General features: G+C 36.5%; 1 protein-coding gene across 1 annotated transcript in view; it reads right to left on the reverse strand.

Moving 5' to 3' along the window:
• Positions 1-21,412, reverse strand: part of LOC121729140 (teneurin-a) — a 414,953-nt gene that overhangs the window by 271,847 nt on the left and 121,694 nt on the right. Inside the window, exons 3-5 of the mRNA XM_042117536.1 lie at positions 17,178-17,312; positions 16,257-16,367; positions 15,031-15,189 (exon numbers count right to left, since the gene is read on the reverse strand). Coding sequence (XP_041973470.1) covers positions 15,031-15,189; positions 16,257-16,367; positions 17,178-17,312 — 405 coding nt within the window. The remainder of the gene's footprint in view (positions 1-15,030; positions 15,190-16,256; positions 16,368-17,177; positions 17,313-21,412) is intronic.

Here is a 21,412-nt window from a genome sequence, read left to right on the forward strand (position 1 = left end):
CTCATTAAAATGCGCATATCGTTTCACAATTACTTTTGTTTAGATGATAACAGCCGTCTTATTAAACTCTGTATTCCGCGTTCGTACTCCCCTATAGTGCAAATTTGATAACAGAGGGGTCCCACTTGTGTGTTGCAGAGATAATGTAAATAAGTATGCAAATTCTACACAAAATTCTATTCAAATGAGCTTTTGTGGCTCTTTAGAACTCTCAACTCACCTCTGATACCACATATCTAATGTAACAGCAAAAGTATAAAACTTTTTAGTGCTATCTGGTGATTGTAGATTAGTTTATGTGATAAAAATACTCACTACATTTTTTAAAACTATTCTGTTTAAAGAAAAAACGATTTTGTTTAAAAATGGAAATTTTAATTTATTTGTAAAACCATATTCGATGCCGTTTTTTACCTTTTGTGTAATCGTTTTGTTTTGTTAACTTCGGTGATAGATAATCTCGTAATACGGTTTCAATTTTTACCTTAAGAGTTATGAGCCAATAAAAATAAATCTTAAACTGTAGGAAACATAGCGAATTGTTGTGTGTATTGAAAATCATCCAGTCGAAAAGAATGTAGCGTTTAGTTGTGTAATGTAAAATGTTTTCATATAAAAGGAAGGCTTAAGGCACGGCGGTATTATCAATCATTTATTTGACTCGTACCACAAAATGCTTTAAAGCGTCGCCACGGTTATGTATCACGCTTAAAACAGACTTAAAAAGATTTTCCCTCTCCGTCGCGAGGCGCAGGGAACCGTGCAAACATAATAGATTGATACCGGATCTTGATAAGCGCATATTGAAATTTATTTTGCCAAAATTCCATCAAAGCAATGGAAAGAAAACGCGATATCGGTTTCAGCGTATTTATTGCCAATATTGCACATTTTTTCCCCGTCAATTCTATTTTTCCCTTATCTTCTTTTATGTTTTAATTAAACAATAATACAATGACTTCTTTGGCTGATTTTGTTGCTATTTATACAATACAGTGATATTAATACACAGAATATAAACTTTAAGTATTTGCTAGCGTTTAAATAAAGTGGTTACCTCGTAACTTTTAACATCGAGGCCAACAAGGAGATTTCATACAGCAAAACTTATAAGGCTCCATATCAAATTGCTATTAGATATTCTCCCGTGGAAGGTAATACATCAGAACTAATTAAAAGCGTTTCCCCGTGATGAAACTCCACTCGGTAGTTTTTCACGGGGTGCAATCCAATTTGCGAGAAATGTGAGCCACCTTACACGTATGATAAACCGCTATTTGAAAGCGATACGCCCGGCCGGCTCTCACGACACCGACATATTGCTATCGATCAATATTACCATTTATATCAAAAGTTAAATTATTATTAATAGATGCAGAAGAGATGCAATGCATTATATCCGACCAGTATTACTTTATATACCTACCTAATTAATAAACTATAATTTGTTATGTACTACTTATTTAGATACAAGTTTATGCATATTATAATTAGGGAAAATTTTCAACATAATATAACATATTTTAGAAGTAACATAGTTTAGAATTTTTATATTAATCATATAAAGGAACTTAAGGCTATAGATAACAGACTTGTTTTTATACATTGGTAGCTGTCCCGGCAAACGTTGTTTTTCTATATAAAGTATTTCACCCATATTATTTTATTGAAGTGACTAAATAAGTATGTCACCATATGGCAACGACCATCGCGGCTATCCCGTCGCACAAACAATGGTCGCCGTCAGTCTCGAGTTGTAATAATTTGCTATTATTTATTGAACAAATGCAGTTATCAATATAAAAAGTAGGTACCCAGTAGCCGATTCTCAGACCTACTGAATATGCATATAAAATTTGGTAAAAATCAGTAAAGCCGTTTCGTAAGAGTATGGTGACTAACATTGTGACACGGGAATTTTATATATTATAAGATATGCATATTATCCTGCGTAAGTCGTAACACACAAGGACCCCTTAAAAGTTGAGGTCACAAAATGAAACAGTAACATAATTTTCATGTGAAAGTTAAGTTACATAATTCCTCCGGCATTAGCTCCTGCCTCCTGCTATCTTGGCAAGAAGCTGGGCTCGTAATAGAGCAATATATCAAACAGGATTTAGTACAAATGAGAGCAAAGCAACCTGATACTTTATTGAACGGCACTTCTTAACTCAAAGGAAAATAGATATGATATTTTTCAATAATGGCGTGCTTAAGAACTTTTATAGGTAAACATTGACTGGAACCTCAGATTTTTGTAGTAGTGCAATTGCTCACAGCAGCTGTACCTACTCTGTGCGTGAGTGTATATTTTTTTCTCTATGCTAGTGCTACACAACGCACGTCGATGTTGCCATATTTGATGTACCAACAACAAGCTGTATTGGTAAATTAAAACTACCTTAAACGACCTAAAACACACACATAAAATAAAGTATGTGGTGCACACTGTATAGTTAGATCTGCATTTTTGTAGGGAATTAATTTTGAGACAAAAAATCAGAAAAAGGGTTTGGAGTTAAAAAAATCTTATTATATTTTCTTACGAGGACTACATTACAGTACATTAAACTACTGCAGTTATAGACAAAAGGCGAACTACATAATATAATATCGTATTGTCCATAAACACTTATATCAAAAATCTGTTTTATGGCGATATTTTGCAATGTAAAGTAAGCCGCAAGAATACAAGTCGTTCGTTACCCACTACATCTGTGGTAGAGACTACATAATAAAGAGATAAAACTAGTCTGACTAAATCCTATTTGTGGAAGACGCGAGGCGCGAGCCCGGCTTGAGTGCGCAAACGTTTCGAATTATTCCACAAGAGTGAAGCCAGCGCACGATTTATCAAAGAAAACGATTTGTACACACCCTGATACATCTATATTTACAAAAAAGTACAAACACGTTTATTGTTCCCGTATTAGTTTATATAATGTGCGAATTTATTGTTTAGTCAGCTAATAACCAAACAGCGGCGGAAGCATTGCGAACTGACGGGAATACGCAATGAAGGCGGGGAACTCAGCTGCTCCCACATAATTGTTCCAAATACATTATTTGGCAGTGTTAGAATTTTTATGCCGTATTATTATGAGACCTACGCGAGACGCATTAAAATGTCACTTAACTTTTTTACTTCGGAAGTATTCATACATATTGTATTACGTTCCCGGTAATGTGTGGATCAACGTGTTTTATTTTATTCGGTTACTTTGAAACACGACGAGCAACATTTTTTTTGTTTAATTTATTATATTCTGCGTAGTTTCAGATCATTGTACTACTTTGGCCAGTCAACGAATACTACAATAACATAGAATTATAAATTAAGTACTCTGAATTGCATTTTAAGTTTTTTCCATGTCGGTCTTGAAAATAGCCGCGTAAGGCTCTCGAGATATTTCAGTAGCGATTAATGCGAGTGGGGCGGATCAGGACGACGCTGTGGACGTTTTCCAGACAAGACCAGACCGACTCCCTCCTTGATTAAAACTTGGAATAATAAACGGCAAAACAATTTTTCCCGGTCTCGCGTCTCTGAGCAAACTAATATTGAAACGTGCTAATGAAATGCTACTTTGATTTTTTAGCCTCACTTTTTAATCAAAGATATTGTAACAGCAACGTACAAACAAAAGTTGGAGTGACAATTGAAATATGATGTTTTAAGATTTAAACAACCTAAAAAACAAATATTTTTTATTTTGTTAAAACAGACTGTATATTAATACTGGCTGTTGCCCGCGACTTCGTCCGCGTGGACTTCAGTTTATAGCGCTCGATGTCAACAAAATTGGTGTCAAAAGCTTTTATAAAAAAACCCTGGTACCCCTTAAATCAAAACAGCTGTGCAGTGTGCACATATTATTTTATTTTTTTAAATTAAACTTTATATATTATGCCAAATTTTAAAGCTTATTTAGCCCCCCAATTAAGGTTACGTCACTGTATATAATATAAAGTACTGACTTATTAAATAACGTGTAAAAAAGAAATAACAATCGAAAAAAATCAAAACTCGAATGTATCATGATACCACCTCTTAAAGAAAGATGTTGGGCAAGCGTTAGCGCGATGTAAGAGACGCACGGAGCCATCTAGTATGAATTTTTGGAACTAACTTAATTTGAACAAATTTTCGTATTTTCACCCCCTTACAACCCTTTTTTCCAGTAAAAAAGTAGCCTATGTCCTTTCTCAGGCTTTAGACTATCTGTATACAAAATTTCATTACAATCGGTTCAGTAGTTTTGGCGTGAAAGCGAGACAGACAGACAGACAGACAGAGATACTTTCGCATTTATAATATTAGTATAGATTAAAAAAAACCTAAGTGTTAGTGCTAGGAAATGGATTTCAAAAAAATTAAATATATTGCAAGCTCCGGATTAATCCATAGGCGACTTTTTGACCAGAATATACAATATATGGAATAGTGTTTTCTAGCTTGTGCATTTAGTATGCTACGAGGGTCGACTTTACAGCGGTCAAGCTATAATTAATTTAATTTTGTAATACCAATATTTTAAAAGGGAGTAATTATTTGAACCGTCTTACATAATTATTATTCTTTCGCACATTGTTAATATCTATATATGAACACGTGAGCAAAAAGCTTTGTATCCCTTTATATATCGATAAAAATATAAAATTAGACTACAGCCATCGACCAATAGTCGACCATAATTTTATGTTATAGATTTTTAGGACATCAAAAAAGGAGGTTATCAATTCGACCCGCATGTTCAAAAGTATATGAAAAATGAAAATACTTTATAATTTAATTTAATTAAAATACTCCATAAGCCACGAAGGCTTGTCCGGAATGTAATATCAATAAAATCAACAGTTTTTATAAGAAAACAACAGAAGAACAAAAATACTTTATTATACTTAATTACTATTAAACAGCAATTTTGTAAAATAACAATTGATATGTATTATCGAAGAAATAAAGACGTTAAAGCATTGGATGCTCGTGACGGGACACATAATAATATAATGTGTCCACTGTCGCAACACCAGTGTCCGATCTTTCAGTCAATACAATATGCCATACATCATTATACGTGGGAGAGCCATGCATCGGCACGAATGGGCCGGCTCGACCGGAGAAATACCTCGTTCTCACAGAAAACCAGCGTGAAACAGTGCTTGCGCTGCCTGCATCGCGATGCACCTGCATCTCTTCTGATGCTACGAGTGTCCATGGGTGACGGAAGTTGCTTTCCATCAGGTGACCCGTTTGCTTGTTTGCCCTCTTATTTCATAAAAAAAAACAATTAATTTTTAAAAAATTTCCAAGTGATCCATATCCATATTTTCCAAAATGAAATAATCAAACACTATCATAGTGTTAAATAGATTATTTTTGCGGCTGTTAGACAATTTAGGCTTATGTATTTATGTTTAGCTTATATTATTTTAATCATGTATAAACAATTAAGACGTTGTTTACGACTTGACCAGCAACTTGTTATGGCGTTGCCATGACATCTTTTGGACATGCGCAATAAAAGGTTTGTCCAAAAATACGCCGACGAACACGGCCATTATTTTGAAATTATGCTTTTTTCATAAACTTATAATGCAGCTTTTTTCATATTTCTACAACACACACACTAGGAAAAATGACAAATTTTTGAGTGACAAGCCTATACATAGGAATAATCATAAACCTATAAATCTTGACTTTTGTGTACTGCCAGTATTAGTATACTGGTTACCTTTCAGAACACATGCAAATGGGGGGACGAATGACGTATAAAGTTTCGTGAGTGATGTGGTGACTGGTCATGCGTCACCGCAACGCAGCTATGTGACACACACGACAGTATATATTAAGTCTATGGGAATCAATGAAACAGATGGAGGCGACATAACTACAAAAAAGTGTGGCCGGCGCCATATTGCCAAGAACTAAACATGGCGGTCTATAGTGATGGGACACTCGGTTGATATTTGTCGAGAACATCGATAAACTAACATGTTTTAAGTGAGCGTCCTTTTATATTATATATTATATTGATATCAAAAATGTTTTTTTTATATTTTATAAAAAAATATCATTTTTGCCTATTTTGTCTCTATGTATAGTACATAGAGACAAAAGAGGCAAATATGTACTTTTTTATATATGAGCCTCCTTAATTTAAAAAAAACTATTTAATTTATTTTAAGTTTATTAATTATTATTTAAGTTGCCATTATTGATATCGGGCAAAAATTACCAAAAAATCGGACAAATACTAGTTGTACTCGCGCACGAAGTGTTTACAGTTTATTTTAATTTTACCATCAATTATTATTATTATTAAAGTATGTATACAACTGAGTATTTTGTGAACATTTCAAGAGCCTATTTTTTTCGCGATATATCGAGACCGATATTGATATTGATATTTTATCAATATCGATGTATCGATATATCGATATTTTCTTTCAATTTCGACATCCCTATAATACGACACTTTGACAGTTTATGTACCTCGGAGAACATAAAATGGCGGACCGGCCACAGTATTTTGATTTGGTAAAGACCATTATGGCGCGTCCACTTATAAAAGTCAATGATGTGAATAATTATACTCTTGTATTTATGGTTGAAGTCTGTTGACAACAAGGTGACAAATTGAAAATGGATTATAGTTTTTTTTATTGAATCTTAGATGCTATTAGACAATGCTTACACGGCCAGTCTGAGATCAGCTGAGTCCCAGAGACAAGAGTTGAAAAAAATGAATGAGTATAATAAAGTCAATGTTTTTTTTTACAAAATATATTATGTAGTAGTCCTAATGTCGTTGAAAGTATCGGCGATCTCTAGTACAGCTAAATTCGTAAATACTGTTCGTTATTTCGCCCTTGTGTATAAAATATTGTAAAAGTTATTTGATTCCAAAGTCCCGTCATCGATATTCAACTCAAATATGATTGTCATGACTCGATTTTTTCCTCGGGAAAGTTTTAAATAATCCTGATCCATCGTTACATAAAACTTGTAAGTTGTTCGCGTCTCAACGGATAATCGAGTTTATACTTGGACTGCCGCCATCAATCATTTATCCTGCTCTCTGGGTCTCGGCGTGTGAGGCACGCGGGAAAACTTTAAAGTGCGCGTGACACGTTATTAGTAGCGTCCAAATAGACGTGACTATGACCGTGACATTACAGAAGTGTATACGTACTGTTCCTTCTTTTTCTACTTCTATACGTGCGAGAGCCATGCTTCGGCACGAATGGGTCGGCTCGACCGGAGAAATACCACGCTCTCACAGAAAACCGGCGTGAAACAGCGCTTGCGCTGTGTTTCGCCGAGTGAGTGAGTTTACTGGAGGCCCAATCCCCTACCCTATTCCCTTTCCTACCCTCCCCTATTCCCTTCCCTTCCCATCCCATCTCTACCCTCCCATATTACCCTATCCCCTCTTAAAAGGCCGGCAACGCACATGCAGCTCTTCTGATGCTGCGAGTGTCCATGGGCGACGGAAGTTGCTTTCCATCAGGTGACCCGTTTGCTCGTTTGCCCCCTTATTTCATAAAAAAAACTTACATTTTTGTTGTAATATTATTTTATAGAGATATTTTACATTTTCTCAGCGATTTTTAGTTACGGCACGCTTGTCTAAACGCACTGTTACCGTTATAACAATAAATACTGAAAACACAATAAAATTAATATTTAAGGGGGCCTCCATACAACAAACGTGATTTTTTCGGCCTTTTTCGCTTTATATGAATAACATGAATTTTTCACACACTCTTTCGTTATAATATGTGTACTGTGTGTGTACTGTGTGTTACATTTAATAATAATATTAAAAAATTTAAGGGGGGCTCCCATACAAAAACACAATTTGTAGCCTATTTTTGCTCTGTATCGGTACGGAACCCTTCGTGCGCGAGTCCGGCTCGCACTTGGCCGATTTTTATAGTTTTATTAACCTATCTCAATACAAGAACAATATTCTTGTATTTATAGTATAGAAAAGATGTCAATGCACCCTGAACGGAACAGAACATAAACACACCCTTTTAACAAATAACAAAAGAGTGGGGGATCGATGTAGATAAAACTTGTATGAGTGTTTTATGAGCACTTAAGTGGCTTCCGGACGTTTAAAACTCGGAGCGAGTACCAGGATCGGAGCGGAATCGAGGAGGTTCCACTAAACCACGACAATGTCTGATTTCATCGCCAGACACTTTTATTTGAGGTTAAAAGTTTATGAATACCCTCACAATGTTTGGATATCGAGGTTTGACATAAAATCGAATATTAAGTGTGCCTTCCAACGCTTGTTACGAATGTTTTTTTTGTCAGAAAAGTGTGATTTATGCTGACATCAAATAAATATTTGGGTTTACTTTATTACATTACCTGAATTAAAATCTATATATATAAAACTCAAAGGTGACTGACTGATTGACATAGTGATCTATCAACGCACAACCCAAACCACTGGACGGATCGGGCTGAAATTTGGCATGCAGGTAGATGATATGACGTAGGCATCCGCTAAGAAAGGATTTTGATAAATTCCAACCCCAAGGGGTTCAAATAGGGCATGAAAGTTTGTATATAATAATACTTCTTAACGCGAGCGAAGCCGCGGGTAAAAGCTCGTTTCTAATATACATTTTTGTATACGGCTATTGGAAAGTGCGTCTAATATAATATAGCTATCAACTACGTATACGAAATTATGTATATAGGATTTTTAACCGACTTCAAAAAGGACGGGACTCAATTATCCGTACTATCTATATATATGTCGTAGGATGATTTGATAAATCCGTGTTTTCGCGAAATCCCTAGAATTTTCGCGAAAATTCGATTTATCAAATCATCCTACGACATCGTAGGATGATTTGATAAATCGAATTTTCGCGAAAATTCTAGGGATTTCGCGAAAACACGGATTTATCAAATCATCCTACGACATATATAAAACTCAAAGGTGACTGACTGACTGATTGACATAGTGATCTATCAACGCACAGCCCAAACCACTGGACGGATCGGGCTGAAATTTGGCAAGCAGGTAGATGTTATGACGTAGGCATCCGCTAAGAAAGGATTTTGATAAATTACAACCCCAAGGGGTTCAAATAGGGGATGAAAGTTTGTATATAATAATACTTCTTAACGCGAGCGAAGCCGCGGGCAAAAGCTCGTTATATTATGAGATGTTTAATGAATGTACGCGGATAAATTTATTGTTTATGAACCAATTTTGATGATTGCTTTTTGTTAAAAAGAAGAAATCTAAAGGTGCCAGGATAGACAAATACTGTTAGAAGCCGTTTTGTTAAAAATTATTGAAGTCTTATCATTTCCTACCTACTTAATATTATGTCTCGTGAATCGTGATGCAATTTGTGCATAATGTACCGTGTGCTTAAGGTATAAGACGATCGGAATTTCTATTGATACCATACCAGCTAATAACTTCGTTAATAGGCTAGCATAGCCTACACAATTTTTTCTGTGTATTAAATTCTATCTGTACTGTATAGACATTGCTTATTTTTATTTAATACTTGCTGTTCCATGTCTATTTCGGTAGCCGTTTAACGCATCCCACGGGAACGGGATAAAAAGTACCCTACGTCCGAGTCTCCTGGTTCTAATCTACTTTCCAACCGATTTTCAACCAAATCGGTACAGCCGATAAATACTGGAACTGGCACGACTTTCTGTTATACATATACAGGGTGTAACAAAAATAAGTGATAATACTTTAGGGTGTGTACGTGTTCCTTGTCTCTACAAGGAAAAAGTTCACTGTGAAAGTAGCAGCACTGAAAGACCAAAATTTTTTTTCACTTTTGTATGGGGAAACTCGTGACGCTCGGGCCCTTGCCCATACAAAAGTGAAAAAAAAATTTGGTCTTTCAGCGCTGCTACTTTCACAGTGAACTCTCTAGAAGTAACATGTACACACCCTAAAGTATTATCACTTATTTTTGTTACGCCCTGTAGATAACACTATATGTAACAAACATTTAAAAACACAATTCCTACAAAATAGGACTTGAAATAAAATCTAGGATCCATCCAAAGTTTAGTACCGGTTTAGAATTATATTACTGAATGCAAAGGCGAAGATATCGTGAATTTTAGCTGCAAAGAGCCCTTCTAAAAGCTCTAACAATACAGCATCTCAAAAATTAAATTACGGCGAATCCCAGCAGGTTTCAATTTTCAAAAAGCTCGGTAAACTTGAGACGTTGAATCTTATTGCTTTTTGTAAAATAATATTGCATCTGAAAGTTGCGCGGTTTTATACGGAATAATTTATCTTACACCTCGCCACCGGAAATATAAATCGTACTCGCCTCGAATTCGTTTAATTAACGCTACTTTTTACTTCTTAAAACTAGCTCCTCGAGACGGTCAAAGGCATGTTTAAAACAAAATAGTAAATAATCAAGTAAGTAATTAGAAACTGTTAATTCGAGCCCATAAAAAGTGTGCGACAGCAGCGAGGGAACAAATTAGAGGAAACGGAATATAGTTTACTTAAAGTTAAACTTATTACGGGACGAGCACTCGGAGGCCCGTCGGGCGGGCTGGCGGGCCGACGGGCGGCGCGGGCGCGGGTCAAGTGCCCAATTTGTCACCCGCGCAAACTTCCGACTACCCGGCCCGTCCCTGTTCGATTCCATTAAACTTTCAAGACTTTTCGAAGCTATTTTCTTGTTCGAATCGAGATTTGACTAAATCGTCGCACGCTCACTCACTCGACGCCGAATTATTGCGAGTGGCCGCAGCTCGAGTGGGGAAATTGGGTTTTCATTTTTAACAAAATTCTAAGTAGTCGCTTTTATTACCGCTCTGCGGAATATTGTTTGAAATTATTACTTTGCGAGGCGCGAGTCTAAATAAAACCGCGCCCCATGACACTTACAATGCGCTATCATAAAAATTAAATTACACTGAGAGTTTCTCTTTAAGTGCGCACCGTTTCAGCGGGGCGCTGGCCGAGGGAGGCCGCCACATCAAAGTGCCTCATCCTGCGCCGAGCTCCCGTACAAATCAAATTTAGTACCTCTCTTCTTTCGTTACGGCTGCGAAACGCAATTCATCTCCTAACAAAAGTCGACTGTAACAACGTATGTTTTTTGAAATTTCATTAATTTTTTGCCGACCCTGCGTAATGGAAACTAAAGGCGTACTCACCTTTGATAAAAACTCGGGGGCTAAAATAATAAATGTAAAATAACATACACGTACCGAGGATACTACTACTAAAATAAAACGAGTGTTACGTGTTAATGTAAATTTATGCGTGGGAGAGCCATGCTTCGGCACGAATGGGCCGGCTCGACCGGAGAAATATCACGTTCTCACAGAAAACCAGCGTGAAATAGCGCTTGCGCTGTGTTTCGTCGAGTGAGTGAGTTTACCGGAGGCCTAATCCCCTACCCTATTCCCTTCCCTACCCTCCCCTATTACCTTATTCCCTCTTAAAAGGCCGGCAACGCACCTGCAGCTCTTCTTATGCTGCGAGTGTCCATGGGCGATGGAAGTTGCTTTCCATCAGGTGACCCGTTTGCTCGTTTGCCCCCATATTTCATTAAAAAAAAGTAAATATTTTAACCATAGTTTTATCGCGAAACGTATAATAAGAGCGAGTCGTCCAAGTTTTTAATCAAGAAAGTATTGCAAGATTTTATAATGATGAACTTTAAGAAAACGTCTGCGACCGATTAAAAATGCGATAGAAGAGTACTTTAAATTGTATAGCGATAGAAGTTTTAAGCGCTCCCATCAAGTAGGTAGCTAATTTGTCAGCGTAACTTACCGCGGACTCGGTCGGTGCAATTCGATTAAACTTCCGTCGAAGTACCGCCGAGAAGGGCCTACTTAACAAAACTTGGTTTGTACATTTACGCCAGAAATTTAATTAGTGAACTCTGTATTGCTTTCTTACCCTTTCTGGCTATACGTTACCTGCCCTAAAGCACTTATTTCGCCCCTATAATTGTGTTTTAGATAAACTATGAACTTTGTTAATCAGATTTGTACGCTGTAGATGGAAGTGGTCAATCTATTTTTTTACTTACCTTACTTTTTGTACAGCTACTTCTTTTTTAAACATTTTGATGCTCGGTAAATATTCGGTAATTTGAATAAATAGTTAATTTAAATGCAGTTTAGGTTATAAACAAGAGTAATTTTTACGAGGTGTTAAAAACTATATTAATAATAGATGTCGTCCACAACTCCGTTGCGCCAAAATTTATCGCGTGGAAACCGTACATTTTTCCGAGATAAAAAGTATTGTATGTCGTTTCCCGGGTCTCAATGTATCTCCATGCCAAATTTCAGCAAAATCGGTTCAGCGGTTTGGGCGTGAAGAGGTAATAGACAGACAGAAAAACAGACAGACACACTTTCGCATTTATAATATTAGAATGGATTATAATTATTTTTGTACCTTTTATAGTATGATGCGATTTTCAATACAACTTGTTGCTCGATTCTCTCCGCCATTCATCTCAATCGAGGAAATAATCGATATGGAATTCTTGTCATTACACATTCCTAACACATGATGCCGAATTAGCGCATTAAATTATACAAACACTAATTATAGTTATACAGGCGATAAAGTGCTGTCCGTGTAGGCGAACATGCGGTAACATGAATTTATAGTTCCGTTAATTATCTATAACAGTTAACGGTCGGTTGTGATTTGACTGAACATGCTCTGATCTAGTCATATAATTTTATAGCCACATTTACCTGCAAATTTTGTATTTGCGTTTAAATAAACTGTTAGCATTATACTCAGTTTTATCGTTTTAATATTTTATAAAGAAAAAGAAATCGTATAACACAATAACTATACTTATATAATATTATTTATTGTAAAAAATACACACACACATAAAACTTATAACATAAGGCCAGGCCACAACACTGCGTTGCGCGGCGCATCACAAAAAACTAAATTGCTTTTCACAGGTTGTTTTTTGCGATACGACGCCGCAACGCAGTGGCCTGGCCTGGCCCTCACCCTCTGAGATATTTGTTTCAAAAATCAAAACTAATCATGGATGGATGTGAACAAAAAATATTTGTAGATAATATTAACGTCACTATGATTGACATGTATCTATTCAATTTACTGCAGACTTGGATCAGCAAAGCATTATTTGTGTCTCCGTTTAATTTAATAACGTAAGAGAAAAAGAAGCACTAAAACGAATGCTTCGGTGCTTGACTATTTTTGGTAGAGACTCCTTTTATTTATTTGATAAAGTCTTTTGAGTATATCTCATAGAGTATTAGCGGCACGTATGAGGAACGAAAATAGGTGAAAGGAAGGAATGTTAGATATTTAGGCAATGTAATTCTGATCGGAACAATAAGTGGATTGCTGGAATTGTATTGCCATTGTGCATTTACTATTTGATCACAGTATAATACAGTAGAGTAACTCAGCCGTGTCCTCGAAATCAAACATGTCAAGTTTATGACGCCTGAGACGTTACCCATCGGCGCTAATATCTACGTGAAAGTACACTGTTTTGCTATTTCGAGTTATCTAAAACTACCTATGTGTGCATTTTATAAACAACCGATTAGTCTATTATGAAGATAGGTTAACTAGATATATAGTTTTATATGTGGGAGAGCCATGCTTCAGCACGACTGCCTGCTTTGGGCCGGCTCGACCGGAGAAATACCACGTTCTCACAGAAAACCGGCGTAAAACAGCGCTTGCACAGTGTTTCGCCGAGTGAGTGAGTTTACCGGAGGCCCAATCCCCTACCCTCCCCTATTCCCTTCCCTTCCCATCCCTACCCTCCCCTGTTACCCTATTCCCTCTTAAAAGGTCGGCAACGTACCTGCAGCTCTTCTGATGCTGTGAGTGTCCATGGGCGACGGCAGTTGCTTTCCATCAGGTGACCCGTTTGCTCGTTTGCCCCCTTATTTCATAAAAAAAAATAGTTTGTATAGTGATAGTACACTGGTGACATCGTACTTCTAAATTGAAAGGGTCAACACGCTATTCTGTAAGGGCGGATTGAAACTGATCGCAGATATCTTTCATATTGGATTTTGTGTGGTTTGTGCAAGCTCATAATAAGGTCACCATTAATTTAAGTTATAAAAAATGTTAACTTCTATGAATAAATTTATATGAATCACAAACACTTTTACCTGTAAATAATAATGATATGATATTGGATACAAATTACAATGTAATTTGAAATAGGAAAATTAAATAATCAGCAAGGTAAAGATAAAAAACTTTATCTTTACCTTGTTGATTAGAAGCTTCCGTCTCTAGCTTTAGGATAATTTTAACTGACCTTATAAAAAAAAACGTTGTATCTGGTTTGCCTTACCCATTTCTTTTCAAGGAAGAGTGGTAATTACTTGAGGAGGGATTTAAGCGACTGTTATCCTGTCTAGTGATCTATCGCAAATTTTAAACTCCTTTTCGTTTAACCACCTAGATTCTCTGCTATTGTTTCTCATATAGGATATATTCGTTTATTATGAAGTGTTCTATTATATATAAAAAATCATCTTATGTATGGGTGGCTCTTCGCTCAACGCAAACTTTATAATATAACTAGCTGTCCCGGCAAACGTTGTTTTGCCATATAAATAATTTTTGGTATGAAAAATAGATGTTGGCTGATTCTCAGACCTACTCAATATGCTCACAAAATTTCATGAGAATCGGTCAAGCCGCTTTGGAGGAGTATGGCAACGAAAACTGTGACACGAGAATTTTATATATTAGATTATAGGAACATTTCTTCCTCGCGTTATTATTACATTTTTTATTCTTAACACCCGCGATTATACCTCAGCTGAACATAATTTTATGCGCAAATTATCCGTAGTCGATTTTATCACACCTTGTATGCGTATTTTTATCTTAGGCACCGTAAAACATAATATCTTTCTGTTCAAAACTGTCTCCTGTTATTTAACTATACTCTTCATCCCACCTCAAATTGACCATTCAGATATATGTCACCACTTACCTTCAGACAGGAAGAGGCGGTCGGCGTCTGCAGCCTGATCCGGCGCGGGGCGGTGGCGCAGGGTCACGTGGAGCGAGGGACCGCGGGGCGGAACTTCGGGGGGCGCCGGTTCAGGGGGCGACTCGCATTCACGCTCACTCTGACCACCGCTAGATGGACCTGTAAATTATTAATTTTGTATACTCTGTGCATGTTCGGTAGGGCAAAGGCATAAGCGCTAAACATTTTCAAATTGTTTGTGTACCTTAACGAAGGTCTGTACGCCCCATTTGTGGCAATATCTGGAAGCCTATTTTGCTGTCGTTTTGTAGTTTGGCTCAACGTAAAATCTAACCACATTCTGTTAAGATAAAATATATAATGAGGTAATAATATTTTTCTCAGCAGCACATATTTTATTACAAGTGATAAACTTCCGTGAAGAAATTCAATAATACACTTCCACGTTTTATCGAATAAATATAGTAGTCGTACGTAAATGGAATACTATAGTGATATTGCTCGATGTTGCTCCAGCCAACCTGAGCCGCGCGTGTCAGCTAGGTGAAACTATGCGAGGCATCCTTATCAAAGGCATGCACCCTCCTCCACATTTCACTTATAATAGATATGCTACAGAATGCTTAACTACAATAACTGAACTGGAATCTTAAGCGGCTCGATGTATTATGACGAGCATTCCTTACATTTTAAAACGTCTCGTCGCAAATATCAGCCTTTGTGATCTTTCCAGGATAAAATAAGAGAAATTATAGTTGTAATATGTAACAACTACGTTACTACAACTTTACTCCAAGAATAGAAATTATACAAGTTGTAACCAAACTAAGTGATAACTGATAACAGGTTTGAGTTCACTGTGAAATTAGCAGCTCTGAAAGAGCATTTTTTTCATACAAAGGTGAAGTAACTATTTCAACGATCTATTTACCCATATATTATAATATCACTTAGTTTTGTTACACCCTGTCTGTGTATCTCAATGTAAAAATTCCTCGTTTATTTTTATGTTCACCGCTTCATCAATAAATTATTACATTCCATACTATTTAATTGTCTGCGTATCTGTATTTCTTTTAGATCTTCGAACTAAAACCTACTCTACTGACATGAATAAAGCTAGGCATGATAACATTTTGTTGATACGGATTTAGGTGCAGAGAATTTTCCTCAAACATCTAGTATGATACAAAAAAAAAGCCAAAATTAATTTTAAAAAAATATACCGTTCAAAACAATCCGAGCACTCCGCTCGGTAGAGTCGTGAGCGAAATCCTCAGCCCGTCTATTCCGGCGCAGAGTCCCACCTGGTTCACCGCTAAATATATTGTCCTCCCCTGCAATCATTAAAAATACTATAGGCACAGCCAAAGAAATAATAAAATATAACAGTGTACAAGTAGGTCCACTGTCTCCGATGGTAAGTAGAAGTAAAATTTATTAAGGGGCTAGTAAAGACTTTTAAAAAGCTTTAAACGCGTTCGGTATAAAAGAGGCTAAACAGAACCATATTTGACCTCGACACTTTTTTATTAGTACCTGCAAGTGCATGGTAGGGGCAAGGGGCGTTGATAGTATTCCTGTGCGTCAATAGATGGCGTGTTTTTTAATAAATTTTTTTGTGTATATGTATACACTATACATGTTTTTTGAACAAAAGAAATAACTTCGTTCCATTCGGGTGTCCCTTGACACCACTCAAGTTTTTTTACTCTTGTATCATAATATATGTATATAAATACGAATTACAAATACAAATTCTTTATTAAACACATAATAATATACGATAGTTTAAAGCAGTCAGTCTACATCACGTCGCCTGATCCCATGCTAAGTTGTGTTATAGCAATCAGACAACGGATTACTAGACCAAACAATGCCCTATTTTCTTCCTCAAGTTTTCTTTGTAAGACTGGCCATAGACAGACAAGTTGCAGTTGAGACTGAATGCTCTAGAGCGGTCGCGGTGAAATTTGCACCGACCGCACAAAAATTGCTCGAGTTCTCTACTAATACTCCATTGTATTGCAGATATGAAATTAGTATGAAAACTGCAGATCGCTGTGCGGCAACCGCATTTTACAGTCGGTTTCAACTGCAAGATGCGGTCCGTCTATTGTCGGCCTTGTAGTTAGTAGTTGCCATACCTTTAGAATTCCTGTTTCTCCGATACAAACGCCTGTTGGTGCTCTCGTGCGGGAAGGGCGACGCCTGGCGCTGCGGGCTGCCGATGAAGCGCGGAGCCTCACCGTTCTCCGACCCGTAAATGCGACGTTGTTCGTCTAAAACAAATACAAGGCTTCAATGTTATTGTGTCCCTAGACGTTATATTATGAGAGAAGTATCTTATGAAAACAATGAAAACTATTCTAAATTATTATAAAATATAATAATACAAGATTAAATTCCCAGTAAACAAGTGAAACTTTACATAAGTAAAGTAATAATATTTAGATTAGATTCAATAAATAGACATTTTACATTGTCCCACGGTTTAACTTTTACTTTTATTCCGATATCATCAAAAATAAATAATGTACACCTGGGGAGCGAAAAAGAAATGAAACTTCTATATCCTGGTAGTAATTGGACACTGGACTAGAAAGGAATTGCGCTGTAAAGCCGCGCTGAACTGCAAACTCTCTCATTATAAAAGGTCTCCGCCGTAACACACGGTACGTGTTCAAATAATATTATTATGTCTTGCTTCGTATAGGTATAATGAAGGTTGGACTTCATAAAAAAATATTTTGTTTGATAAATCTAAATATTTGCTTTGCTGACCACTTCAGTACTTTTCAAATTTAAATCAATGCAAGATGGTAGATATTATGTAAAACTTAATGTAAATATTTGCAACCATCAAAATTTATGCAGCGGCTGGTCTATAATAGTATCAGTTTCCACATCACAGGCAATAATAGTTATTTTAGGATTTAATAAAACACTCAATTCCAAACCCAGCTCCTGGGCACTGCAAAATTATGTTTCAATCTACATAAACGGAATTTAATTAACAATAGACTAGTGCTACAAAAGTAAATACTAAAAGTTAATGTTTTAAAGAGAAAAAGCAATATTATAACAGCGTTCAAGATAATGAAACCATAACACGAGCTTCCTCATAGAATGGGTTTAATTGTTACAATTAACGTTGCGGCTATAACGTTTATTTTGAATTATAATATTATCATTGCTTAATTAACACGATGATTATAATATCATATAACACAGTATAAATGTACTGTCATCTTGCCCGCAACAACATTCCTCGGATTTAAAGTAAATCTCCGTATAAAATTACATTCAAATTGGACAAAAAATATGAGTTCTTTCAATAACATTATATTATCTTTTGTCTCATAAGGCCTTAATTGTCGCTGGTAGCGTCTTCCGTCTACCTGCGACATTTTCAGAATGCATTTAATCTGCAATCGTTCTAAGCGGTGAAATATAGTTAAAGGGTACAAGCAAAGAACAGGCAATGTCCTAATGAATAGATTTTTAGAAAAACGTTTTTTTTACCGGCATGTTCATAAAAAATGCGTATTCTTTCTTATGCCTGTAGCCTTCAGTTTTTTTTATGAAATAAGGGGGCAAACGAGCAAACGGGTCACCTGATGGAAAGCAACTACCGTCACCCATGGACACTCGCAGCATCAGAAGAGGTGCAGGTGCATTGCCGGCCTTTTAAGAGGGAATAGCGTAATAGGGGAGGGTAGGAAAGGGAATAGGGGAGGAAAGGGAAGGAAATAGGATAGGGTAGGGGATTGGGCCTCCGGTAAACTCACTCACTCGGCGAAACACGGCGCTGTTTCACGCCGGTTTTCTGTGAGCCCGTGGTATTTCTCCAGTCAAGCCGGCCAATTCGTGCCGAAACATGGCTCTCCCACGTCAAAAAAGTTTGAAGTTGTTACTGTTGGCACTTTTTGCCTTCATGACTGTAACTAGAAGTAAATGGAAATTATAAATCGACTCGTGTATCATGGATATTTGATACATAATGGAACGAGCCAGTGAATATCGTTTTCTTATCTGGTCGTAGCGCGTAAGCCTCAATAACGGCTTGACACAATAGAGCCCATGTCGTTCCGATCCGATGTATCTAATATGAGTCCAATTGGTGAAGATAACAGCGGGTACGGGGGTAGTTTATCTGCGCTTCACGGAGCTTACAAGCGACATTTAAAGCGTATCCCCCGTTTGTTTTATGATTCTGTGCCCCCTTAGTTGTTATATGTAATTACTAATTAACTATGTATTGTGAATTAGGAAGAAGAAGGCATTATATTCGGAATTGTCTTTTATTTGTCAATATTTTACTTTTTATATAGGTATATTTATTTTTCTTCTCCCGTTATCCATATTTATACTAATATTATACATACATAGGTACTAGATAATATTATAAATGCGAAAGTGTGTCCGTCTGTCCATATGTCTGTCTGTTACCCTTCACGTCCAAACCGCTCAATCGATTTTGCTGGGTATAGAGATACTTTGAGTCCTGGGAAATGATATAGGATACTTTTTATCCCGGAAAATGTATGGTTCTCGCGCGATAAACGATTTTTGGCGCAACGGAGTTGCGGGCGTCATCTTAGGGAGATCGCAGACGACAGACTTTTTGTGCGATCGAGTCTGCGGCAGTCTAAATGGGGGTGGTGTGGAACCCAGAAAAAAATGGGGGCAATGTGTAGTGACTTGAAGGCTGATTTATTTCATCTGGATACATTTGAAATTGAGACAATGGGGGCGCTAAAACATTTTTTTTTCTCAAAGTGGGCAGTAGACAGAATAAGTTTGGAGACCCCTGGTATAAAATAATGTAGTGTATCCGAATTCTCAGAAATAAATAATAGAAGGCAAACGCCTGGCTCGAATTGCTCCGCTCTGGTAAACAACGGGAATATTGAACATGAAAATTTAATCGTCGACTTTATTGAAGGTAAATGCCATATTTCCTTGTTGACTTTCTTATTAACCTTCTTGATTTAACAAAGATTTCCTGAAATCCAATTGATTGTGCAAACAAATATTGAAATTACCAAATATAATGTAATGCCACAATTAAAAACGTGTAAGTAAGTTCTGTTTGAGCAGTGAGCACTCTAGTCGTACCTTAGCATTAATTATTTAATTTTGTTGTAATTGTAGAATTTATTCGATGTTAAATTTCTTTGTACGTTTCTATAAGCTGTACATAATGAGCAATTATTCAATAGTGACTAAGTATTAGTAGAGGCTAATGGCAAGACAAAATAATTTTCATTAATTTACGATATTATCTTGATCTTGAATAAATAAAAAATAAGCAAGAAAGCTATCATATATAATATATCATAGCTATAATATCTTCATATTTTATTTTCAATTTAAAAGGCTCACTTAACGTTCTCCGATGAGAGTCGTAAGGGCGAATGGTGGAAAGAAATCGTCCATTGTCTGGCCTGAAGTTATATTGTGCCTCTAAACAGAATGTTGTGTTATTATTTGAGAAGACTTGGAATATAAACCTACCTTATATTACTATTTTACAAGAACATCTAAAAATGGCGTGGCTGAGCACAATTCAAACCTGAAAATTGTATGTTATGATGCTCATTAAAAACAAGTGGAATGCAGATTGCAGACTCAGCTATTACATAAAGAAAAGATAGGATTTAGTGTTAAGAATTGACAAATAATATGTTTAAATAGAAATTTCAAATTTTATAGTACCACCAATTAATAATAATAATAATATCTATGGACGCTTCACACCACGTCAGTCTGGCCCCGTGGTACCTAAAGGACTTGTGTTACAGGTACCAGACAATGGATATATATTTAATACTTTTATACTATACATATATTTAAGATTTTTAATATAATGATACACATATTTAATACACATCCATGACCCAGGAACTTAGAAAACTTTTTTGTTCCGTCTAAGGGATTCCAACCCGCGACCCCCGGCTTGAGCTACAAACAGCCCACCAACTGAGCCACAGAGGTCGTCAAACCAAATAATATGTGATAGGTAATTAATTATCTGCGTAGCTTATTAGCTCTGCATTCAATTCATGGCCAGAGTCCCGGTAATTCAAGTCGAGACCTCGCATTCATTTGCGCAGCGCCAAACTTTGACAAGTTAGGCTGCATTTGAATTCCAGGCAAACCCGCGCCGGCTCTGCAGCCCACCGCCTCCGAGAAATTTGCATTTTTCAGTCTTTTGTGTCGCAACTTTGAACTCCGCATTTCCGTAGTTCAACACTCCAGAATTTTGTTTTTTTTTTCTGTCGACTAAATATTTTATAGAAAGTCATAATAAACGTTATACGAGATACGGAGATTGCGAGCTTTTAATCGAAACTTGACAATATCACGTTTACTGCGA

Source organism: Aricia agestis, chromosome 7 (genome assembly GCF_905147365.1).
Source record: "Aricia agestis chromosome 7, ilAriAges1.1, whole genome shotgun sequence".
In the NCBI taxonomy this organism is placed as follows: domain Eukaryota; kingdom Metazoa; phylum Arthropoda; class Insecta; order Lepidoptera; family Lycaenidae; genus Aricia; species Aricia agestis.